The sequence below is a fragment of the Culex quinquefasciatus genome, chromosome 2 (genome assembly GCF_015732765.1).
Source record: "Culex quinquefasciatus strain JHB chromosome 2, VPISU_Cqui_1.0_pri_paternal, whole genome shotgun sequence".
Taxonomy (NCBI): Eukaryota; Metazoa; Arthropoda; class Insecta; order Diptera; family Culicidae; genus Culex; species Culex quinquefasciatus.
In genome coordinates, this window is record NC_051862.1 from 23,099,836 (window position 1) to 23,126,594 (window position 26,759).

The 26,759-nt window shown below is 37.9% G+C and overlaps 1 protein-coding gene across 8 annotated transcripts in view; it reads right to left on the minus strand.

Moving 5' to 3' along the window:
* LOC6042946 overlaps positions 1 to 26,759 on the minus strand; it is a 218,713-nt gene that overhangs the window by 76,483 nt on the left and 115,471 nt on the right. Inside the window, exon 1 of one of the 8 annotated variants that reach the window (XM_038252139.1) lies at positions 11,022 to 11,644. The exons of the other annotated variants lie outside the window; for them this stretch is intronic. Coding sequence (XP_038108067.1) covers positions 11,022 to 11,211 — 190 coding nt within the window. The 5' untranslated portion in view covers positions 11,212 to 11,644. Of the gene's footprint in view, positions 1 to 11,021; positions 11,645 to 26,759 lie in introns of those variants that run through there. 8 annotated transcript variants of the gene reach the window in all.

Consider the following 26,759-nt stretch of genomic DNA (forward strand, 5'->3'; position numbering starts at 1 on the left):
TTTACATTGTTAGATATTACAGAGACCTTTTGGTAATTCCACGTCAAACCAGCGAGATTCAAATCAAAATTGATCCGATTTGGTTAGACCGGTATTTTCGCTAAAACCACATTTTATGTACCATTCGACCCCATTAAATTGTACAACCAAGGAAGTTGTTGTCTTTTTATCCCAAAATTGTTGAATTTACGGACCCAATCCTTCAACAATCTGATTGTAAAAACAGTGAAACTTTATTGCAAATAATTTAGCAGATTTTGCTTTAGGAGATGCTCAAAAATCATACCGATAGTTTCCCTCATTTTGAAGATACGAAAATGCGTGTAACAAGAATTTTGATGAAAAAAGCTCTGATTGGTGTGCTTTGATATTATACATAATGTTAGATTGAAAGAATTGTTTTTGAAAAATCATATTTAGGGAGCCTATTAACGGATATTCACATAATTTTGAACATGTTAGGCAAAAAATATTTTTTTTTTCAAAAAACTTCAAAATTTCAAAGGAAACAGACATCTATTAAATGGAAACAATTTTAAACGCATTTTCCCGCGTTTAAAATCATATTTGAGCAATTCTCTACGAAATCGGTCTTTTTTCTTCAATTTTAATTTTTGTATTTTTTAATCAGGCTAAAACTTTTTTGGTGCCTTCGGTATGCCCAAAGAAGCCATTTTGCATCATTGGTTTGTCCATATAATTTTCCATACAAATTTGGCAGCTATCCATACAAAAATGATGTATGAAAATTCAAAAATCTATATCTTTTGAAGGAATTTTTTGATCGATTTGGTGTCTTCGGCAAAGTTGTAGGCATGGATACGGACTACACTGGAAAAAAATGATACACGGTAAAAAAATTTGGTGATTTTTTTATTTAACTTTTTATCACTAAAACTTGATTTGCAAAAAAACACTATTTTTATTTTTTTTTATTTTTTGATGTGTTTTAGAGGACATAAAATGCCTACTTTTCAGAAATTTCCAGGTTGAGCATGAGCATGAGCATGAGCATGAGAGATCACCCATGGTTGCCCCTCCGTTGCTGAACAGAACCGTAATATCCTTTCAGCACTACTGATTATATGCTTCGACGATCTAGTGGTGATTCTCTTATCAACAGCATGTATGAATGCGCTGAAAAGATAAAACACCACGATTGCTAAAGCTAGATCAGTTGCGAATAGGTAACAGTCATTGGCCACCAACGGCGCCCGCCATGTCAGTTTGTAGATCTCGATTTTAAGGGACGGGAATGTTAGTTAGCGCAGGTTGCTACTAGGGCAGCTGATTTACTCTGTGCTTACACCCCACAAGCGCCAAGAACCTGAAAATTTGTTAGTAGGATAGGGTGTTTGGTCAGGATTCATCATAGAAGATGATAATGCGACCCAAAATCATAGTGTTTGTTGAAAGGTATTATGTTTTAATCTCAAGGCAAGCAATCGGATGCTGCGGATGAGTCATTTCCCGTTTATCGGCTGTTAACTTTTAATTGAAATGGATTTATCTTAGACAGCCGGCTGTGGAAAGATAGAACCAAAATTATTTGTAATTAAATGATGAAGAATTTAACAGTCTGACTTTTTAATTGAGATGTTTTTACGAGTTTTACATGATTCATGTTTAGTGGGGTACTGATTAACGAAGCGAACGACGAGTTACGATGTTTATCGAGCTGAAATGGTATGATAAGGTTTTGTTGTTATTGCACACCGACGACGAACGCGAAAAACCCTGCGACCCGACCGAAAGGCATCGCAAATAAGACTGGCTCAATTGTCATCGATGACAACCAGAACCAGCCGCACTTTTACACACATACACGCACGCGAAAAAAACAAAAACACACCGACGACGAACGCGAAAAAAAAACACGACCCGACGGAAAGGCATCGCAAATCAAACTGAGGAAATGGAGAGAAAGAAAATAACATAAAAAATAAACCTAATCACATAAAACCTACTCACATAAAACCAATCACCCCATGCACACAAATAGCAACACAAAAGAGACGAAAATTATCTCGAAAAAACAGAACGGGGACTTGGGACGCGCATCCCAAGAAGCACTGCACTTTTGATGGCATTATTCAATTATTATGCCCAATCACCTCATGCACACAAAGAGCGACACAAAAGAGACGAAAATTATCACAAAAAAACAGGACTGCGCGTCCACCGAAGCACCGCACTTCTGATGGCATTATTCAATTATTATGCCCAATCACCTCATGCACACAAAGAGCGACACAAAAGAGACGAAAATTATCACAAAAAACAGGACTGCGCGTCCACCGAAGCACCGCACTTTTGATGGCATTATTCAATTATTATGCCCAATCACCCCATGCACACAAAGAGCGACACAAAAGAGACGAAAATTATCACGAAAAAACAGGACTGCGCGTCCACCGAAGCACCGCACTTCTGATGGCATTATTCAATTATTATGCCCAATCACCTCATGCACACAAAGAGCGACACAAAAGAGACAAAAATTATCACAAAAAACAGGACTGCGCGTCCACCGAAGCACCGCACTTCTGATGGCATTATTCAATTATTATGCCCAATCACCCCATGCACACAAAGAGCGACACAAAAGAGACGAAAATTATCACGAAAAAACAGGACTGCGCGTCCACCGAAGCACCGCACTTCTGATGGCATTATTCAATTATTATGCCCAATCACCTCATGCACACAAAGAGCGACACAAAAGAGACAAAAATTATCACAAAAAACAGGACTGCGCGTCCACCGAAGCACCGCACTTCTCTTTTCAGAAATTTCCAGGTTGTGCCAAAAATCATTGACCGAGTAATGAATTTTTTAATGAATACTGATTTTTAAAAAAAATAGAAATTTCAGTCGCAAAAAATTTTCAACTTTATTTTTCGATGTAAAATTGAATTTGCAATCAAAAAGTACTTTAGTGAAATTTTGATAAAGTGCACCGTTTTCAAGTTATAGACATTTTTATGTAACTTTTTTCAAAATAGTCGCAGTTTTTCATTTTTTTAAATTAGTGCACACGTTTGCCCACTTTTGAAAAAAATATTTTTGAAAAGCTAAGAAAATTCTCTATATTTTGCTTCTTCGGACTTTGTTGATACGACCTTTAGTTGTTGAGAAATTGCAATGCAAAGGTTTAAAAACAGGAAAATTGATGTTTTCTAAGTCTCACCCAAACAGCCCACCATTTTTCAATGTCGATATCTCAGCAACTAATCATCCGATTTTCAATGTTAAAATATGAAACATTTGTGAAATTTTCCGATCTTTTCGAAAACAATATTTTCAAAATTTTCAAATCAAGACTAACATTTTAAAAGGGCGTAATATTGAATGTTTGGCCCTTTTGAAATGTTAGTCTTGATTTGAAAATTTTGAAAGTATTGTTTTCGAAAAGATCGGAAAATTTCACAAATGTTTCATATTTTGACATTGAAAATCGGACCATGGTTGCTGAGATATCGACATTAGAAAATGTAGGGTTGTTTGGGTGAGACTTAGAAAACGTCAATTTTCCTGTTTTTAAACCTTTGCATTGCAATATCTCAGCAACTAAGGGTCGTATCAACAATGTTCAAAAATGAAAAATATAGAGAATTTTCTCAGCTTTTAAAAAATATTTTTTTCAAAAGTGGGCAAACATGTGCACTAATTTAAAAAAATGAAAAACTGCGACTACTTTGAAAGTTACTTTTTTCAAAGTAGTCGCAGTTTTTAATTTTTTTAAATTAAAAAACATGCGAGTTGAAATTTTTGTATTTTTGCACCATTTTAATACTAAAATTAATTTTTAGTGTCCGCTGAAGATGGTTGCAAGCCAGTGAGGCGACCGAAACGTTCGGACAATCTGGCAAACAAATAATTGTTTTTTTTTGCCGAAAACAAATCGATCAAAAATCCAAAAAAAAAATATTAAAAAATGTCATACGACCTTCGAGATTTTTTTTGTGATTTTTAAAAAGTGGAATTAGAGGCAAAGACACCAAGACTTATTGGAAGATGATTTTCTTAAAATTTGGTAACTCTGACAATAGATACTCATTCTTGAACAAAATTGTAAAATTTTGATGAAGATCTTCACAATATTTGGTACCTTTATCTCGTTAACGATATTTTTTCTACTTCAGAAAAGAGAGACGTAAACAAAGAATTTCAAAGAGTACACAGCTAAAAAAGAAGTAATCCAGCTGCGTGTAAAATAAATATTGCATTATTTTACGCAATTTTATGTGATTTTACACCCTGAAATTTGTAGCTCATCAGTACGGGAAACCTACTTGACCGAAATATCAAGCTCATATATGCGTTTATCTATACAGCTTTCCATCGGTCTGATGGTCGAATGGGCTAAGGCGCCAGTCCTTACTGTTGGTGCTGGGTATGAATCCCGTCGGTTGCAACTTTTTTTGTGTTTGCAAACAATGTACATGCAGTGTGCAATATTAAGTGTTTATTTTGACGAAGGTGATGTGCATGCGATTTACCATCGGATTTTTTGCTGTGTACTTTTCGTCGAAAAAACCTGTAGCAAACCATCTCATCAGACAATGAATAAATTATTAAAATTCCAGCCTGCCTTGATCTTGAATACAAATCAGCCAGCTCCAGCCTGAAAAAGCTCATCAGATTTTAATTCCCGGAAATAAATCACAGGAAAACCCATCACCAACGACCAGAAGTGAGGCCAGAGTTTCCCGTAAACAGCCAACTGCCCATCAGGGAAGAGGGAAGCCATTGTTGATGCTTTACTTCCCGTCACACAAAAGTGATAAATTTTGCTCGTGCTTTTTTAAATACATATTTTAATCGTGCTTCTACTTCCGACTTGAAATTAAAAAAAAACGATTGCTCGTAACTGCCCCTGGTGCATATGCAACCCGATACAAACGTTTCCTGTTTCCTTCCAATTTGCCATTAACGTCCATCATTATGACCTCCCTCAAAAACATTAATTTTCCAACGGCCCATTTTCATCACCTCAACATTGTGAGCAGGGCACAAATTTTATGAATGACTTGCATTATAAATAACCCGGGAAATCTTTTCGGCAAATCCGACAACGTCAAATCAAAACGTGTGTGTGTGTGTGTGTTTGTGAGAGAGCTGAGGAGTAGGGTGCCCAGAAAAAATGACCCCTTGCTCCACAAGCGGAACACGGTATTTTGGGTTGTTTTAAGCATCTTTGCAAATTTTGAGCGAAACTGGTTGAGAATAACCCATTGATACCCGAGCCTAAAGATCGTGGAAAAAATGTTTTTCATACAAAAATGACTTTATTAAATCGCTTATATTTTTTCGAGTTTTACAGCTTTGGTATGTTCTACAAAGTTGTAGAGCATTAAATTTCCAATAAGAATCTCACTTTTGGGAATATTTTGATGGAAGTAGCGCACCACGAAGACCAAACCGTAAGAAAATTGGGTTTTAAATACATTTTTTAGATTTTTCCCATACAAACTTCACCTTCAAGTATCAATGGGTAAATGTTGAACGATTTTGGTCATATTTGGCCCAGAGTCCTAAAATAGCTCAAGGAACAATGTCCATATTCTGGGCACCCTACAGAGGAGGTTAGTTTTTGGTGACGAATGGATTGGCCAAACTGACTCGAGTCATCAGACTAGATTCTAGTCAAAATAAGCGCGTCACATTTGGCTGTAGGTCACACGATACACAGAGAAGAAATAAAAGATATGCCGGGAAATATATCGTAAAATCGTATTATTCGAGACGTAGAGTTTTATTATTCTATGTGGTATCTCGTGTTTTTCTACCGGTTAGCGAACGGAAATTAGAAAACGAACCCATGAATCATGTCAGTTGAACAAACAAATGTCGTCTGGCAAAGATCAAGTTTGTAAGCGGTGTAAGACGGATGGGCTTGATTCGAAAACAAAAAATGATAAATGAGTCGCATTTAGAAAAAAAAATCTTTTCGAATTATGTTTTCATGCGAAAAAGAATAGAACCAGAAATTAAAAAATCTATAGTTTTAAATAAATTCAGATACTTAGGCTATGAAAAAATCAAAATAGAAATTTCGACTCAAAGTTTTACTTGGGAGCATGCTTCAAAATTGAGACTCCAAAATAAGACTACGAAAATCTGGAGTATGGACTATGTAACCCACTTTGCATAATCGCATTAAATCGCATAAATTAAAAATCCACAGAAATACCTCATCACTCAATGAATCTAAAATCACGTAATAATCAGAATCATTAGTTCAATGCCATTTATATTTCTAGACTTGATCGCGGTTCGTCGTCTAACTTATTTTCCAATCTTCCTAGGGTAATTGACGCAGTAACTATCCCAAAACAGATTTAAGCTATTTGGCACATCGAGAAGCAATTTAGCACCATTTACCCCGAAACGCCGCCAGCTTCGATTATGAAATCCGAGCAAATAAAAAACTGAAATCTAACATTTTTCTCACCCCCACAAACACAAACACGCAGAACACACACACTCACACACGTGTGAATAATACTCACATGCAGCGCAGTTGTAGGTGCAGATGCACTTGGGAAAGAGCAGTGCTGGTAGTTACAGTTACTATTAAATGCTAGGTAGTTGCAAGAAATAAACAGAGAGAACAGAACAGGTAAGTCCGGCTTAGTGCAGAAAGATGGACTGGCTGCTGGTTGCTTTGGTTGTTTGTTCGGTGGAGAGAGGTCGAGAGCGCCATTCGCAAAAGTAAGTTGACATTTTGCCAGCGCAGAACAGGAGCGAGCAAAGTCAGAGCAAGTCACGAAAGTCATGTTATAGTGTGTATTTTTTAAAATACTAATTTCATGTAAAATATATTGTGAAATCTGTTTAAATACTATTTCATCCATGCCATTAATTTTTTGCATCGTTCAATCACAGTTTTGATTCTCATCTGATATAGTACAGTTTTGAAAATTTAATTATTTTTTTTCAGCACGTGTATCAAAAAGCAATACTTTTCGATACTGTTTTGAGTTTGACAAATGAGCCAAAACCGGAAAAAAGATTTTATTTATATTTTTGATTTAGTTCAAATCTTCCCTATGAACCAAGAAGCCATTTTTTGTCATTAGTTTAACCCTCTTACGCCCATGGTTACTCCAGAGCACCACTAATTTTTGACTTCAAAATGAAATTTCTCTGCAACCATGCAATTTTTCAACCTGGTTCAACCTGCATTAGTTTGTATAGAATGTTAACGTATAACCATTAAAATTTCATCCGATTTGGTTGATCCAGTTACGAGTAATGTAGAAAAACGTAAAAAATCTCGATTTTGCTCTGGGCGGGAAGGGGTTAACCATAAAAGGCTCCCACAATTTGTGCAGCATTCCATACAAAAACGGTACGTAAATATTGAAAAATCTGTAAGGCCGACTCTGGCCACCTGCCCAGATGTTTTGCAATCTGTACTTTTCCAAATATCAAAGTATTGATGAAATAGTTTTTTCGAGAAAAAAAACCTTTTGCAGTACTGTACAACGGAATTCTACAAAAAATATTGCTGATCAATCTCAAATCTGCTAAATATGATTTTAAACGCAGGAAAATGCATTTTAAATTATTTTCAGTTCATTAGACTTCTGTTTCCATTAAAATTTTGAATTTTTTTGAAAACAATTTGGTTTTGGGCTACATACAAAAGAAAAAAAATATTTGCAACGGCCCAAACTTTTTGAAGAATTTTCTTATCGATTTGGTGTCATGGGCATAGTTGTAGGTATGGAAGAGGACCATTCAGAAAAAATGGGCACAGGGAAAGAAATGCAGATTTTTAAATTTACTAGTTTTTCACCAAAACTCAATTTCTCAAAACCCTATTTTTTTTAATGTTTTAGGGTACAAAAATCGCACCTTTTGAGCTGGGTGCAGAAAAGTGGTTCGCAAAGCGGCCTCAATTTAGAACTGTCAAAGCGGAACCAATTTACTGTTTGCAAAATGATACCAATAAGCGGCAAGTATTGTGATCGATCTATAATTTATTTATTTTGACAGGAATTGAAAAGATGGCGTCGAGCTTTTGAGGTCGCTAACATTTCAATAAGCGCTATGTCTCACGTAAAACTTATTGCTATGACGCTTTTTGTAATGTTAGCTACAAATTATCGATAACTATGAAATGCACCTGCTAAATAATATTGAAATATGGACAAAAATGTTGACAGATACATAATCTTTCGCAAAAAAAAATCTCTTGAAAAAAAATTGAAATTTTATATTTTTTTTTATTCAGATCATTTTTTAATGCAAAATCAAATTTGCAATAAAAACTACTTTGCAGGTTTTTTGTAAAGTTCATCGTTTCAAGATACTGCCACTTAAAGTTTAATTTTAACTGAACAATTCCCGTTTTTCGAGTTTTTTTAGTGACCATGATTGTCCATTCTTGAAAATATTCTTTTCAAATGGTTCAGAAAATTGATACATTGCAAAAAAAAAAAAAATAAAAATCGGCAAAAAAATAGTTATCCGTGTATTTATTTTTTCTAAAAAGCCCTCACCTTGCCGAAGACACCAAAATCCATCAGAAAATTCATTCCAAAGTTACATTTGCAATCGAAAAATACTTTATATAAATTTTAATATGCACAATTTTCATGTTATATTCACAAAAAAAAAACATAGCTTTTTTATATCGTTAATTTTTTTTGCCTGTAAAAGTCACCAAGCTTGACCATCACTTAAACTATTTTTTTCGAAGAATTTAGACAATTTCATATAAATTTGCTTCAAACATATTGTAGATTGGTGCAATGGCTGTTCAGAAACAGCCTCCGAAAGAAAAGCGAGCAAAAATTCTACACCACCAAATTGCGTTGCATTCCTAAGTGACGATAACTTGGAAATCTAGAGTTTTCTAATAGGTCGTATAAACATATAAAAGACAATAGCTTAACGTCATGATTCGAAATCCGGACACTTAGTAGCATATCATGTTTGTTAAAGCTGGCAATAAATCATGTAATAAGTTAGAAATGTACAAATATCATCAGGATGTAGTATAAACAGTCAGAATGCATGCAAAATATGTCTTTTCTAACCACTTTTCCTCAGAATTTCCAAATCAAAATGACTTGTTGTGCTTCGAATCCCGGACACTGATAAAAGTTGATTCGAAATCCGGACACTTTTGATTCGAATTCCAGACACTCGATTTTACTCCAAAATCGATTTGGGCCAAAATTTTAGTGAATGTCATTCTTTAGGTCTCAAATAAGATGTTAACATCTAAACAATCGATATTTTGTATAAAAAAAATGCTAGAATTTAAGAAAATCAGAACCAAAAATATCTGCTTTGCCTTCCCCGTGCTTCGGACGCCTATGAAATATTTCAGCAGAAATGTTTCACAGTTTTAGTAATCACATGATTTAATTTAATTTAATTGTTTTAGCATTTGCCACAGCGTCCAAGCATATTTGAAATGAAAGTTGATGTTAAAATTCATCAAATAACACAGTTTAGACAATAATTATGCGAACTTATATCCACATAATTGATAAAACAAGATAAAGTGTCCGGGTTTCGAAGCGTCCGGGAATTCGAATCATGACGTTATAGGACCTTTAAGCTGGTAGAAGGTATCCTTCACTTTTGGGGCAATGACTGTCAATGATGGTTTTAAATTCAGGGTCCAGAAATAGCAAATTGAAATGAAAAAATAATCACTATGTGTAAAATGGTTCTATTAACAACACAAAGAAACCCATTTTTTAATTGATACATTATGAATCAAGATTTGAATGTTTTTCTAAAACAAACATGGCCGCCAAATGGCCGATCGGGAACGATGCCTTCCAGAGCCTTAAAAAAACTCTTCCGAGCACTCGGATGGAATTTATTCCAAAGTTTTCAAATTAACCCTTACATTTGATAAGGTCAAAAATAGTTGTTTTGGGCGTTTTTTTAAATGATTGCGTTGTGTAATACAACTTTTTGTGTGAAAGTTAAACTATATAAATGAGTATTTTATTTTAGAGTGTAAACATTTGTTCTGAGAAGTCTTAAGCAATACCTACATGTTGTAGGATACAGCTTTGTTGTAGACACCAAATCGATCAGAAAAACCGATTTCAAGATACAGATTTATGAATATTTTAAAAGCATTTTTGTTTGGACAGTATTTTGCAAAATTGTATAGACAATCTAATGGTGCAACATGATCTTTTTGGTCATAGAAAATGTATAAACAAACCTTTATACAAAAAAAATAAATACAAAAATTACCTTTTAAAAATTCTCATTCTTTGGAGAATCAGTAGATCCGGTTTTAGGTTTCTTATCAATCGCAAGATTTTATTTGTGCTGCAATATGAATTCAGTGACAATTTATTACTGAACTAATTGTAATCAACGTTAACAATTAACATTTTTTTATATTTGGGTCCGTGTAATAATATTTCAGTTTTCACAATACAAATAAATCGAGAAACTTTAATTTTGATTTCTTTATATTTTATTTTCCAGTGAAGTACCATAGTTTTAGTTTTTTTAAAGAGAGTACAGATATATTTTTAGCGTTTTGATAGCAATTTTATTTAAAGAAAAATTCCTTCTAAAAATTTATAGTTTTACTTGTACGAGCCATCTTTATTTGAGAGTCAATTTTCAACCCATGATGCAAAACTTAATAGCATGAAAAAGTTAGAAATAAAAATGAAAATTTCGTATTTCGCTCTGAAACTCACACCGCGAAGCAAACCCTTCTCACACACCCTTCGGGAGAGGCGTGTGGGAAAAAAGTATTTTTAAAAAGGGACACATTTTCCAATACACTCCTCCGCTACTCGAATCGATGTAGGCCGTAGATTTTCTCCGATTGATTGGAGGTTATTTTCAGCTGGCGGCTGGAATTTGCGCCAAAAATTCTAAGAAAAAAAAAACACCTTTTCAAGGTGGTCTCTTGAGTTCTCGAGAAATCACTGCCAATCCCGGGAAATTTTCGATTATTTTGGGCAAACGAAAGAGGAGCTGGGAGGAATCTCAGGTGGATCTGGTGAGTGGTTAACCTTCGTTGTCTGCCTTGAGGTGGGCCGGCGAGAAGAAGATGTGCGTCCGGTAGTGGTACTCGTCCCCGCCGGGACCGCCGTAACTTTCGCGAGCCTTCCGCTGGTGCCGGCTGCTCATCTTGCTCTTGGAGCCTCCTCCCCCGGACCGACCTCCACCCTCGCGCATGTTTTTCCGGAACATCAGATTCATCGTGAAGAATGTGAGCTGAACACCGCTTCTTCAAATCAACCACCTCGACAGATTGTTGTCGATGATTTTGGCTTCTTTCTATTTTTCCTCTTTTTTCACTGGCAACACTGCGAGGTTGTAATTTCTTTACTATTTCTCTAAATTGCCACTTTTACGATCACTTAATTGAGTTACGAGCTGCACTAAAAAATCACACTTCATTTAAATCTGCCCAAACACACACACACACACACACACACCGCACCTTCACCAAGGAAAAACCGAACCGGACCGCGCGTTTTAAAAATAAATATTTATATATCCAAACGGTCTAAAAAGGGACACTCGGAGGAAATTATAAACCCAAATGAATAGAACAGAGAAAAAAAAAATCCCGAAATCACTGCCCCGAGAGCCGGACCCGTTGGACCGTTGGAAATCGAAACGTGACCGGATCGAGCAGCTTCTCAGCGGAGACTAAAGTAAAGTCCAAGCCGCGGTTGACTTAGGCCGCCGTCACCGGGAAAAAATCAGGAAAAAAAAATTTCTTCGCCATTCAGAGAATCGCAGGAGAGCTGCGAAAATCGTCAGCTGAGCGAGGTTGGTTCGTAAGGTGGGCAATTTTTTGTTCGACGTTTCTAACTCAAGAAATTTGCGTTAGCAAATGTTTTGAATGATCACATATTGATTTTTTCATAAAATAACAGCATTTCTTTTTACGTTATTAAGAAATAAGCTTCATTTTGATGTTTAACAGTACAAAAAATGCCAATAACTACACAACTAAGGCTAATGATTTTTAACGATTTTCGCAAACTGTAAAATTAGGCCTAGTCCGTGTATTGTGAAAGAGTTTCAAATAATTGCAAAGTCCCAATTTTGAAAAAAATATCAAGAAATTTTTTTATAGGATGCAAATAATTTTGGAACATGAGTCCATTCTAATGGTAAAAAATAAAAATAAAAAAAACACGTATTTTTATTTTTTGGACATTGAAATCATGATTGAATATTTGGCCCTTTTGAAATGTTAGTCTTGATTTAAAATTTTTGAAAGAATTTTTTTCGAAGAGATCGGATAATTTCACGAATGTTTCATATTTTAACATTGTAAATCGGACAATTAGTTGCCGAGATATCGACGTTAGAAAATGGTGGGTTGTTTGGGTGTGACTTAGAAATCATCAATATTCATGTATTTAACCCTTTGCATTGCAATATCTCAGCAACTGAGGGTCGTATCAAAAAAGTTCAAAAAAGCAAAATGTATAAAATTTTCTCAGCTTTTCAAAAATATTTTTTTCAAGAGTAGGCAAACATGTTCACTTATTTAAAAAAATGAAAAACTGCGACTATTTTCAAAAAAGTTACCTAAAAATTGCCTTAACTTGAAAACGGTGCACTTTATCAAAATTTCACTGAAGTACTTTTTGATTGCAAATTTTATTTGAAATTTTTTTGCGACCAATATTTCGATTTTTTGAAAAAATCAGCATTGGTTAAAAAAATCATAACTCGGTCAAAGATTTTTTGCATAACCTGGAAATTTCTGAAAAGTTGGCATTTGATGTACTCTAAAACATATCAAAAAATGAAAAAAAAAATAATAAAAATAGTGTTTTCATTTGCAAATCAAGTTTTAGAGACAAAAAGTGAAATAAAAAATCACCAATTTTTTTTTCAGTGTAGTCCATATCCATACCTACAACTTTACAGAAGACACCAAATCGATCAGAAAATTCCTTCAAAACATACAGAATTTTGAATTTACATATATCGTTTTCGTATGGACAGCTGCCAAATTTGTATGGAAAATTATATGGACAAACTAATGATGCAAAATGGCTTCTTTGGGCATACCGAAGGCACCAAAAAAGTTGCAGTCGGATTAAAAAATACAAAAATTAAAATTCTAAAAAAGAGATCGATTTCGTAGAGAATTGCTCAAATAAAAAATGATGTTGAAACTGTTACAGATGATAATTCCCCTTAACTAGAGTAAAACAAATGAAACAAAACTTTGTTATTTTCTAAAAGTTAAAGGCAAAGAGTAAAACTTAAACTAGATCGAAACAAAATTTAATTATTTTGGTATCTCTTTCAAAAAAAAAACTGAAAAATAATTATTAACCCGCTTCAGATTATATAAAATCAAGTGAACTCAAAAAGTTTACAAAAAGGCTTGTATTAATTAACATTCAAATTATAATACATTCATTCATTATTATTTTTGGGCAGGAAAATAACTAGAAGACTTCATTGAATTAGCTAGTTAAATGTACCAAATATGTAAATTCCTTTAAAAAAATAAAAAAAAATCCTTCCGAAATCACAATCCCTTCCTATTCAAATGTGACAAATTGCTTCAGTAGAGGTGTAGCTTAAATCAAACCTGAGATATTGGCCCCCAAACCCAGGTTGTGAGCGACGAACCAACCAACCTACGTCACTTTTCAGTGAAGAAGCGAACGGGCAAAAACTGTCTCATTCTAACCTTGCCAATGAATGTGTCCTCATCATCTTCCGTCAGACAGTGCAAGTCAGTGGTTTAGTTTTCTCGCACCTAATCAATCAGCGTTGGACACCTGGTCCAAGCAGGCGCGCTGAGCCATGTGATTGTTGACATTATTGAAACAACTGTGTGTGCGAGGGTGTGGAGGGAGTAACCTTTTTAAATTTGACATTTTAGAAATTTACCTCTCTTCGACAAGCTAAGGGTTAGCCGAGACAGGACTGAATGCTTCAAAGGGAGGAAAAACACGGTCATGTTTCACGCTTCATTAATAATGGTCATTGAGCTACTAGCTAACTGACTAGAGCTAAGAGACTTAAGCTAGTATACAGCGGATGCTTTGCACACCTCGTCTCGCGGGTTTTTCTGCGACAGACTGATGGCAGTGAAATTTGAACAAAGAGGATTGGGATTGAAATTATTGAGTTCGAGCAGATGTTAACCCTGAGAGGGCCAGTCAGGTTTAAAATCTTTTTTAAATGAGTGTTCACAGAAACTTAAAAAATGCTCAAAATATATTTATCATTTGTGCCACCTTGATGATTATGAAAGTTGTCTTTCCATTTAATAGACAATAACATATCAGAGAACTGACCTTTTGAGGTACATTTTTTCATTTTTGCAACAACGTAATACGTAACGTAATAAATGTTTTGAACTTGTTATTGAATCGTTGTCTTCATTTATCCAAATCATTATCAATAAAACACTCACACTCCAATGCTTAAAACAACATTAATTTTATTAATAGATTCAAGGACATTGCCAACATTTTACAACACTATTTGAGAAGGAGAAATTCTCGTATGTTTGGCAGTTAAAAGCACTCGCTTCCTAACTCCATCAAAATTGCTGATTTTTACTATTAATTGTTTTATAAATCGTGGTTGCTTCTCACCCAGTCAGCCTGGGTTCGATCCCAGACGGTCCCGGTGGCATTTTTCGAGACGAGATTTGTCTGACCACGCCTTCCGTCGGACGGGGAAGTAAATGTTGGCCCCGGTCTAACCTAAAGGGTTAGGTCGTTAGCTCAATCCAGGTGTAGAAGTCGTCTCTCTGGGTCCTGCCTCGGTGGAGTCACTGGTAGACAGTTGGACTAACAATTCAAAGGTCGGCAGTTCGAATCCCGGGGAGGATGGAAGCTTAGGTGTTAAAAAAAGTTTGCAATTGCCTCAACAATCAAGCCTTCGGACACCTAGTTTCGAGTAGGAATCTCGCAATCGAGAACGCCAAGGCAATGCTGTTGAGCGAAAAATTTGATTTTTTTTTTATTGTTTTATAAATCTGTTGATAGAAACTTGCATGATCACTTCCTATTGAGCTATTTATCACACAATTCCAGTTGAAAACGCTTTTAATGAGCTTTAATTGAACGACAAAGTGCTGATATGGCAACATTAGAAGCACGATGTAGTTAGATGTTCCGTTATGAAACCATGGTTATCAATAGTTTTTTTTTATTTTTGGCTGCACCCTTGACTTTGGCTAGCGTCAAAGGGACACAAACTATAAAAAATATTTGCATCGGCATAAATAAAAAATGAAACAAAATATAGTTTGATATCTATATTCTAATGTTTTGTAATTTTTTTTTCAGGAACATAAAATTTATCATGGTTTTTCTTAAATTTCTGCTTCTGTAATTTCAGTTTTCCTGAAGTTATAACTAAAAGTACTTTTATATTCTCTAAGGTCGATGCAAATATTTTTCAAAGTTTTTGTCCCTCGACTCTGATCAGGTTCGAGGGGGAGGGAATGAAATCAAAATATATAAAAATTTAAAAAAAGACAAGCAATAGTCTCAACATTTAAATCAAAAAGTATTTTAGAATGCATTTTACGTCAGTTCAGTTGTTTTGCAATCATTAGGTTTAAAAAAATGTGAGAAAACAAAAATTTCAGCGAAAAAATCTTTTTCTGGTCTGTACATCGAAAATTATCAAAAATTCAATAGTAGATTTTTGAACAAACCAAAACATGCTAAAATGATCAAAAACGACGAATTGGATTGGTTTATTGTAAATTTTGATACACAACATAAAAAATAGTGGCTGTTAATATGTTTTGACCAGAATTAATTTGAAATATCAATAGTAAAATTGTTGTGAGAATTACAAAATGATTCGATTGTTAAAATTCCGATTTTCATGTATTCGGTTAATTGATTAAAATAGTCTTAAGCACACAATTTTTAAGTTCTTTCTTATCCTATTTTGAAAATAAATCTAACAGTTAGTTCATAACAATTGTTTTAGATTTACATTTTTTTTTTAAATCATTGCAATAGAAATGCAATTCAATGAAACTGATTTCTTTTTCATATAATTTGAGCTCTCTTTTTTAATGTTATTGAAAGTAAGATTTGTTTTACTAAACTATTTTTTTTTTTCGTAAAAACTACGACCTGTATTGAAAAATTGTTAAAAGGTCAGAATTTTGCCTGACATTTAAAAATCTTCTCGACCTCAACTAAAGTCGGGGGTCATATACCCTTAAAATTAAGAATTTCTATTTATTTTCTTTTGCAATCATGCAATTTAAGACATTTTTGAGATGTTTAAAAAAATTATTATAATTTTAAAATTTCTAAACAACTGACCGAGCCACGTAGCCCAGTTGTAACGCTCCCGCCTCGTAAACAGTAGATCGGGGTTCAAATCCCGGCTCAGGAACAGGAAAAGATTTACTTTTTACTTATTTATGCAATTTAAGACATTTTTTAAATGTTTTAAACGATTTATTATAATTCAAAAATTTCTAAACAACTTGCTTTATTTTCAAAACGAAATACCCTTTAGAAATAAATATAAAGATGACAACCTTAATAAATTATTTATTTAGTATACTGTTTATTATTTTTTTCAGGTCGTAATTGTTTGATTTGTTTCACTTCTTTGAAAAAAAAATTCTGCGAAGAATTCTTGTTTAATCAAGTAGGTCATGACCTTCCTTTTTGATTAGGATCCGTATGGATCAGTAAAAGAAACCTCAATGGTTCCTATGACTATAACGTGGGATAACCACTTGAAATTAAGTACACAGAAAAAAAAAATCCGGTAAATTTACATCATTTATGATGTACCAAAAGTGCACGTCATAAATGATGCTAAATTACATCAATTTCATTGTAAATTTACATGCCATCCGATTTAAAAGTGCCATGGCAAAAATATTTCAAATCATGTAAATTTCCGATGAAATCAACGTAAATTTACCCATGCGAAAATTTTTTTTTGCTCCGCTGAATTTTGAATCCAATGTAAAATTCAATCGTTTTTGTAAACTGTTGTTTTGAATAGTGCATTAGAAACCAGATTCAGCGGAGCAAAATAATATTATTATAAATCGGAACAAATTGTGGCTGAAAACTCAACGAAAATCATTGAAAAGTCTTATCAGATTAAGTTAATAAAATTGATACAAAAGATCAATACTATCTGACAACAGTAGAAGGTGATTTTTGCAATACGGAAAGTACTTACCTATTCTGCGCAAACTGACTATCGGGCTGGTTCTTCGGCAGACACACTGCACCAATCCGGGACGTACAGATTGATTCAAGTTGGTGTAGATCAGCTTGGTATCCGAAACGGGATCAGTTTACTGGATAATAATGTTCCAAAAAAATCCCTGATGTCATTTCCGCTACGCTTCCAGTTGAAGTTAGGATTGATGCGACTTCCTTTGGGCGGGGTATCTAAAACAATATTAAAATTATTTGTTTTGAAAGGTTTTCCGTTGATGGGTTAAATTACCTGCAATATATCCAGCGATTATCTATAGATATAAATTGTAAGATGTTCTGCACTGGTTCGTTTTTAATTCCGTTTTGAAATTTGTCTTCTTGGAATGAATCTGTCACCGCAATCGATCCTTGGCGACTAACGAAGCCAAAGGTGGCCAAGTCAGCCACAGTCGTTTATCCAGAAAGTCTCAGTGCTCGGGAACCATGTACTAAGGCAAATAGCTAACCGGATGCGCGAAGCCGGCGTTCGTTTGTTCGCGTAGAAAATCCTCGAAATGAGCAATTTAATCTTGTGCAACTCTTCAACGACCATCGCCAAAACCGTAAAGTTGCCCATTTCGTCCCTCACGATGCTCTAGATTACCTGCTGGTTGCTCGATTCCGACGGGGTCGTTTTTGAGCTCGGATCGCGATGCTTGCCGCGCTGCGCCAGCAACCACTTTTCCTTTTGGAACCCGAGTCACTCTTGCGCGGGTACAGAATGTCCAGGTACGCCGATCTGTAGTTTTGGATGGAGGCGGCGCTCCCGAAGACAAATCAAATTTTGTCGCAACACATCAACAGATGAATGTTTTGAGTTGTTTTGAATTTGGGAGAATTACGTTTGTAGCCCTGCGACTGAGGAGACAGAAAGCTGGTGAAATACTGAACTAGATAAGTTCACAGGTTTTAGTCTCGGCTAAAAGATACAAACTAAACCCAAGGTTAATAGATCAGATAAGGTGAGGAAGATTTCTGGAGAAGTGTACCGTCATCAGGGATGACATTGGGACTGGGAGGAGAGTTTGGGTCATACAAATTTCTGCATTTTTGTATGACCCAATCTCACCCCAGACCCAATGTCACCACTGATGACGATAAGCAATATATTATGACAAATTATAACCATTTTCGGGAAAAAAACACATCCTGTAGAAAACGCCTTCAACATGTATAAAAAAAAATGATTTTAAATCGTTTTTCTATCCACAGTTTTTTGTTATCTGTTGTTTCATTAGTTACGGTAGCCTGTTAGTTTAAACTGTATTCTTTTTCAAACTGCTTGTGGAGATTCTAGCAGTGCAGAAGATTTTTCTAAAATTTCAATATTAAAAGCCAACATAACTTAAAAGCACCATTTCATATCACAAAAAAAAACAATAAAATCTTTTGAATAACTATACACTCAACCCCCGGTGGTTGGTCACTTTTTCGTTTGACACTTTTTTAGTTTGTACCCCGTTGGTTGGTCAAAGTCAAACTAAAAAGTGACGAACTGTCACTTTTTACACAGCGCTCACGCACACTATCAAAACAAACGTTTGGTAGTGTGTGTGAACTCCGTGTAAAAGGGGTGTCAAACTAAAACGTGACCCCGTTCGTTTGACAACAGTTGGTGTCAAACCATCGGGGTTTGAGTGTATTTAACTTTCCGAATTGATTTCTTTTAAGCTGAAGAGAAACAAAATTTAAAAAGGTTTCTTTTGTCTGTTATGGACCCATGTTTTTCATAATTCGATTGTGGAGTCCATTAGGAAAACTAATATTTGTATATAAAATATAAACAATGTCGACAACAAATTAAAAATCAGTTTTGATCACAGGAGAAAGCTAAAATCCTACTATTTATTTTGTTTATTATAATTTTTTTTCTTGTTACGATTTCCTGTTAGTTACACTTTTTACCAGGGCAAGGTCACACCAGAGCATGCAAAACCATAACAAAAAAATATCGATTAAACACATGTTCCAAAATTATGGGAAGAGGGTGTCATATGCACCCTTAAAGCGAGAATTAAAATTTCTCTAATATAGAACCAATTTAGTAAAAAATATCTTTACTTCTGTGAAGATAAAAAAGTTCAAGATGGTATGTCAGAGACATAACCGAAAGACATAGGACCAAACAATTTGAATGTGTTTTTGGATTGCTAGTGAAATCTGAAATAAGATTATTTTATTTTGTTTCATAGATTTGTCGGCAAAATTGTCATAAATGTTCTCCCAAGGTGAACCTTCTATGAGGGCACCGGCAACTCCAGGTTGTGGCCACTACGGTCTAAATGTCAATTTTCATGTTCAGTATCAAAAACCATGAATTTGGATATCTATATTGCCACAACTCGTATGGTTCTGTTAAAGACCCTCCGGGCCCCGGGGAAACCTGCTTTGAGATCACCGGTCACTCAAGGTTGTGGCCACTACTGTCGGAATGTCAATTTTCATGTACAGTATCAAAAACCATGAATTTTGATACCAATATGCCACAACCCGTATGGTTCTGTAAAAAGTCCTCCGGGCCCCGGGGGAACCTGCTTTAAGGGCACCGGCCACTCCAGGTTGTGGCCACTACTGTCGAAATGGCCATTATGTTCAGCATCAAAAACCATGAATTTTGATACCCATATTGCCACAACTCGTATGTTTCTGTAAATGTCCCCCAGGCCCCGGGGAACCTTCTTTGAGGGCACCGGCCACTCCAGGTTGTGGCCACTACTGTCGAAATGGCCATTATTATGTTCAGTATAAAAACCATGAATTTTGATACCCATATTGCCACAACTCGTTTGTTTCTGTAAATGTCCCCCAGGCCCCGGGGAACCTTCTTTGAGGGCACCGGCCACTCCAGGTTGTGGCCACTACTGTCGAAATGGCCATTATTATGTTCAGTATCAAAACCATGTATTTTGATATCCATATTGCCACAACTCGTATGTTTCTGTAAATGTCCCCCAGGCCCCGGGGAACCTTCTTTGAGGGCACCGGCCACTCCAGGTTGTGGCCACTACTGTCGAAATGGCCATTATTATGTTCAGTATCAAAACCATGAATTTTGATACCCATATTGCCACAACTAGTATGTTTCTGTAAATGTCCCCCCACGCCCCGAGGGAACCATCTTTGAGGGCACCGGCCACTCCAGGTTGTGGCCACTACTGTCGAAATGGCCATTATTATGTTCAGTATCAAAAACCATGAATTTTGATACCCATATTGCCACAACTCGTATGTTTCTGTAAATGTCCCCCAGGCCCCGGGAACCTTCTTTGAGGGCACCGGCCACTCCAGGTTGTGGCCACTACTGTCGAAATGGCCATTATTATGTTCAGTATAAAAACCATGAATTTTGATACCCATATTGCCACAACTCGTATGTTTCTATAAATGTCCCCCCAGGCCCCGGGGGAACCTTCTTTGAGGGCACCGGCCACTCCAGGTTATGGCCACTACTGTCAAAATGGCCATTATTATGTTCAGTATAAAAAACCATGAATTTTGATACCCATATTGCCACAACTCGTATGTTTCTGTAAATGTCCCCCCAGGCCCCGGGGGAACCTTCTTTGAGGGCACCGGCCACTCCAGGTTGTGGCCACTACTGTCAAAATGGCCATTATTATGTTCAGTATCAAAAACCATGAATTTTGATACCTATATTGCCACAACTAGTATGTTTCTGTAAATGTCCCCCCACGCCCCGAGGGAACCTTCTTTGAGGGCACCGGCCACTCCAGGTTGTGGCCACTACTGTCGAAATGGCCATTATTATGTTCAGTATCAAAAACCATGAATTTTGATACCCATATTGCCACAACTCGTATGTTTCTGTAAATGTCCCCCCAGGCCCCGGGGAACCTTCTTTGAGGGCACCGGCCACTCCAGGTTGTGGCCACTACTGTCGAAATGGCCATTATTATGTTCAGTATAAAAAACCATGAATTTTGATACCCATATTGCCACAACTCGTTTGTTTCTGTAAATGTCCCCCCAGACCCCGGAGGAACCTTCTTTGAGGGCACCGGCCACTCCAGGTTGTGGCCACTACTGTCGAAATGGCCATTATTATGTTCAGTATAAAAACCATGAATTTTGATACCCATATTGCCACAACTCGTATGTTTCTATAAATGTCCCCCCAGGTTCCGGGGGAACCTTCTTTGAGGGCACCGGCCACTCCAGGTTATGGCCACTACTGTCAAAATGGCCATTATTATGTTCAGTATCAAAAACCATGTATTTTGATATCCATATTGCCACAACTCGTATGTTTCTGTAAATGTCCCCCCAGGCCCCGGGGGAACCTTCTTTGAGGGCACCGGCCACTCCAGGTTGTGGCCACTACTGTCGAAATGGCCATTATTATGTTCAGTATCAAAAACCATGAATTTTGATACCCATATTGCCACAACTAGTATGTTTCTGTAAATGTCCCCCCACGCCCCGAGGGAACCATCTTTGAGGGCACCGGCCACTCCAGGTTGTGGCCACTACTGTCGAAATGGCCATTATTATGTTCAGTATCAAAAACCATGAATTTTGATACCCATATTGCCACAACTCGTATGTTTCTGTAAATGTCCCCCCAGGCCCCGGGGGAACCTTCTTTGAGGGCACCGGCCACTCCAGGTTGTGGCCACTACTGTCGAAATGGCCATTATTATGTTCAGTATAAAAAACCATGAATTTTGATACCCATATTGCCACAACTCGTTTGTTTCTGTAAATGTCCCCCCAGACCCCGGAGGAACCTTCTTTGAGGGCACCGGCCACTCCAGGTTGTGGCCACTACTGTCGAAATGGCCATTATTATGTTCAGTATAAAAAACCATGAATTTTGATACCCATATTGCCACAACTCGTATGTTTCTGTAAATGTCCCCCCAGGCCCCGGGGGAACCTTCTTTGAGGGCACCGGCCACTCCAGGTTGTGGCCACTACTGTCGAAATGGCCATTATTATGTTCAGTATAAAAAACCATGAATTTTGATACCCATATTGCCACAACTCGTATGTTTCTATAAATGTCCCCCCAGGTTCCGGGGGAACCTTCTTTGAGGGCACCGGCCACTCCAGGTTATGGCCACTACTGTCAAAATGGCCATTATTATGTTCAGTATAAAAACCATGAATTTTGATACCCATATTGCCACAACTCGTATGTTTCTGTAAATGTCCCCCAGGCCCCGGGAACCTTCTTTGAGGGCACCGGCCACTCCAGGTTATGGCCACTACTGTCAAAATGGCCATTATTATGTTCAGTATAAAAAACCATGAATTTTGATACCCATATTGCCACAACTCGTATGTTTCTGTAAATGTCCCCCCAGGCCCCGGGGGAACCTTCTTTGAGGGCACCGGCCACTCCAGGTTATGGCCACTACTGTCAAAATGGCCATTATTATGTTCAGTATAAAAAACCATGAATTTTGATACCCATATTGCCACAACTCGTATGTTTCTGTAAATGTCCCCCCAGGCCCCGGGGAACCTTCTTTGAGGGCACCGGCCACTCAAGGTTGTGGCCACTACTGTCGAAATGGCCATTATTATGTTCAGTATAAAAAACCATGAATTTTGATACCCATATTGCCACAACTCGTATGTTTCTGTAAATGTCCCCCCAGGCCCCGGGGGAACCTTCTTTGAGGGCACCGGCCACTCCTGGTTTTGGCCACCACTGTCGAATTGGCCATTTTTCATGAGAACCGCCGCATCATAGCGACTTCCACGCCGTCCGCTTCGCTTGAATTTCCTCCTTCTGCTGCCGGTGGTTCTTCCTTCTGGTTGCTGGTCCTCTTCTTCTATTGGCCGCTGCTGCTGCTGCTCCGCGCCGGCCCGACGTGCACAGTTCGAGTGCTCGTTCCAAAGTGACTTGCTTTTGCGAAATTTTCTGCTTAAATAGCGGCACAGCCGGAGAACGGCACAAAAGGGCGCGGTCTCGAATGCATACGCTCGCTCTGATTGGTCATCTGTCCGATTTGTACTGAAAAATTACTCATTTTGATTGCATGTTTTAAGTGCTTTAACTATGTTTAGTCAGACTATCTATGTAGTTAAACAATAGCTGAAGTCTTCCTCTTTCGATTGGTGGTCCAACCATCTGGATTGATTCACAGGGAAAAAAGATATAAGCGTTCAAAATGTCCCCTTTTTTAACGCTTAAAAGTGACGCTTTGGATCGAATTTCTGAACTGGCCCCCCAATATAGTAAGTAAAGACATAGTCCTATGTCAAAAAAAATTATTGAAAATGTGTACTATGCTTCTCAAGATTTGTAGAATATATTTGCTAGCAACCGAGGGGCAGGACACATGCTCTAATCAACTAAAATAATCGGCTAATTGATTAGAAATTATCAGTTAATCAATTAGTGTGACGCTAATCAACTAACGGTTCCCACCTTCTATCATTATCTTGGTCTGATGAAGAAATGTCAAAAACACAAAACAAAAACAATGTTTTTCCGCAGAAGCCACCAAAATTCCGTCGGGACCCGGTTGCTGCTGGTGCCACTGCAAACGACGAGGTCATTTCCGTTCGCCGGATGTGAAAGAAGTCCCAGCTCCAACACGGTGTCATCCGACAGCAGTAGAACAAGCAGCTGTTCATTATGGAAGGTCGTTTGTTTTTGTTTTTTCGTCACGTCCGTGGTCTGCAGCGCCGGCAAGAAACCCAAACTGGAGGCTTCCTCCACCGAAGAGCCGGCGGCCGGGACGTAAGTCGACGAAATGGAGGCGAATTATGTCGTTCAGTGAAGGAAACGTCGGGAAGGCCAGGTAGGTAGATTATAACCGATTCACTGTTATGGAGCTGGCTAAAACGACTATTTTTCACAGCCCCTCATCGGTCAAGAAATCCCCGAGCGACAGCATTCCAGGAGGAGGAGAAAATGTATAGAAAGTCCAGATCCAGACAGAGTCCATGGATCGTTCAAGTCGGCTGAAAAGAAGACTTTTACGGTTGTAAAGAAGGAGCAACCGGAAGTGAAGCGCGAACCGTCGGAATCGCCGAAAAGGAGGTGAACAATAAGAACAACATGATGAGTTTCTCCACGAGCACAAAGAGAAGGCGGTTGCGGCGATTCTGGCCGCCTCCAAGAACTACGGGACGGAGTACAATACGGGAGAAAGTTCTGGCGAAAGGGCGAAACGGTGACGTGCTTGGCGCGAACGTTACAGATCATCGAGCGGCTGCGGATGATCGAGATTCTGGCCAACTACTTCTGCTCGGTGGTTCTGATTCTGAGTCCGGACGATCTGCTGGCGAGTGTGTACTTAAGCTTGAACCGGCTTACTTGGCACCGGCGTACGCGGGCGTCGAGTTGGACATGACGGGGAGTACTCGTTGATGATGCGATTAGGCAGAGCACGGGCCGAAGTTTGGCGCAAATTTTGATGGACGCACAGACGACGAGGGATTTGGGCCTGGTGACGGAGCAGAGCAAGAGTAGCTACGGATGATGTTCCGGCCGGCTCCGCACTCAGTCAAGGACGTGTTTGGGAAGTTGAGGAAGATTAACAAGATTCAGTCGATGTTTGGGCGGGTCGGCACGGTTTAGTTTGGTGGAGCAGTCGCTGCTGTAAGCGTTGGCGCAAGCTTGTGCGATGACGCCGCCGAACCATGACGGTTTTAATGAACCGGTGGCGAACGCATTGAGCAAGTGTGAGAAAGCTTTCAAAGCGAAGGTGGAGGACATTGCGTTGGTGCTGAAGACGGAGTCCGTCAACCAGATTGTACAGTTGCTGCTGGAGGACGGGGTGGTTTACCTGGTGGACAAGTGTTCGATGATGCCGGGAACACCGTAGAAGTTCATGTTGGCGCATCCGACCAAGGGTGTTCAGGAAGTGTTGGAGCGATTCGACGGGAAGGATTTAAGTGCGAGTTGAAGTACGACGGAGATCGGGCGCTTTTCCACCTGCTAAAGGACGGCAGCGTGAACATTTACAGTTGGAACTAGGGGAACAACACGATGCACCTGGACGTGATTGCCCGGATGGACCGCACTCGGAAGGATTCGCTAAAGAGTACATTCCTGGACTACTAAACATTGTTGGTGTTGAGCAGATCTCGTGTCTCGAAAAGGCTATCATTTGTAACACGAGTGCTAAATTGGGGATATCCGGATTATCATTCTAATCTGGAGATTGCGTGTGAAATAAACTTTGGTTTTTACAAATGAGGGCGGGGGAATTTCTTTCGAATGAAAGTACAGCTCAATAACTGGCCCACGTCAATGATGATCTTTTGGTAATTAGCACTGCCGGAATCACAATGGAAATAGTGATCATATTACCCAGGCAACAACATTCTGGACATCGTAAACTATTCTTTTCCTCTTCTAACTCGTCAAACGTTGAATTATCCGCAATTTCCATGGAGGTCCGCAACTTCGAAGCGCCTTAAAATTCCCACGGAAGAAGTTTGATTCGAATGGTCTGAATTATTAGAACCGTGCTTGCTTCCTTGTTTCCGGTTATCTGTCTGTGAAAAAAGCAAACCTTCCGGTTACGGCCAGCCCAACCTATCTGGGCCACGTTTTTAGATCGTTACTGCCACAATAGCAGTAAGCGGTAGCAGAACCAAAAATCGTGCCACCGGAAAAAAAGGAGTTTTGCTGAGTTGGCAGCATCTAAAGAAATCCGTGTCAAAAACAAAACTTCATACAGACCCCCAACGATAAAAACGACTCGGTGGAAGCATCATCCGCCGGTATCTGATGCGGAGAAACTCCAGGACCATCCAACAAAGCTCGATCTCCGGGAAGTTCCACTGGGGACACCAAAGATTGAACCTTTATTTGTGCTTCAAAACCATACTTTTCACTCAAAATAAAAAATAAATCTCCGAAAATAATAACTAGGATTGGTTCCGCAGTCCACCTCTTTCGCTTGGACCACAGGAATAACGATAAATGTCGTCCTGGAAGGAGCAATTTTCACGAAATTCCGAATCGGAGTTTTAGAATCCTTCCAAAAACATTGGAAACAAAACACGTTTGCTGCTGTCAAAATGACTCTTCTCGATATGACAAGATAGTTTAAATCGGGGTGGGAATGACGTGTCAGTTCAGCGCTAATTGATTAGCTAATTGACAGAAAATTATGCTAGTTGATTAGCGTTACAATAATTGATTAGGTGTGTCCTGCCCCTCGCTAGCAACCTTCATAAAAAAAAATATACAAAGGTCCAATGAACAAAATTTGCGTTTTGGGTGTTTTTGAATACCCTTGATTCAAGGCGATTTCAAAAACAATCAAATACCAAAAATACAAAATTCGGTTTCTTAAAAAAAATCTAAATTTTGCCTCAGGAGTGCACATTGCCCCACATTGCATTAGCAGCGTTATCTGGGCTTATGGGGACTTGTAAACAATCATCCTGCTCAAGTAAGTGCATTTATGCATTAGTAATGGGCAGAAAAGAATGCTAATTTACAAATCCACAGTGGCCCATTTACATAGTTTCGCTTGAATTATTTTTTTTTTATTTTCTCCAATTTTTCGTTACCTTCTATATAAATCTCCTTCATCCTCCGAAACGACGACGTTTTTA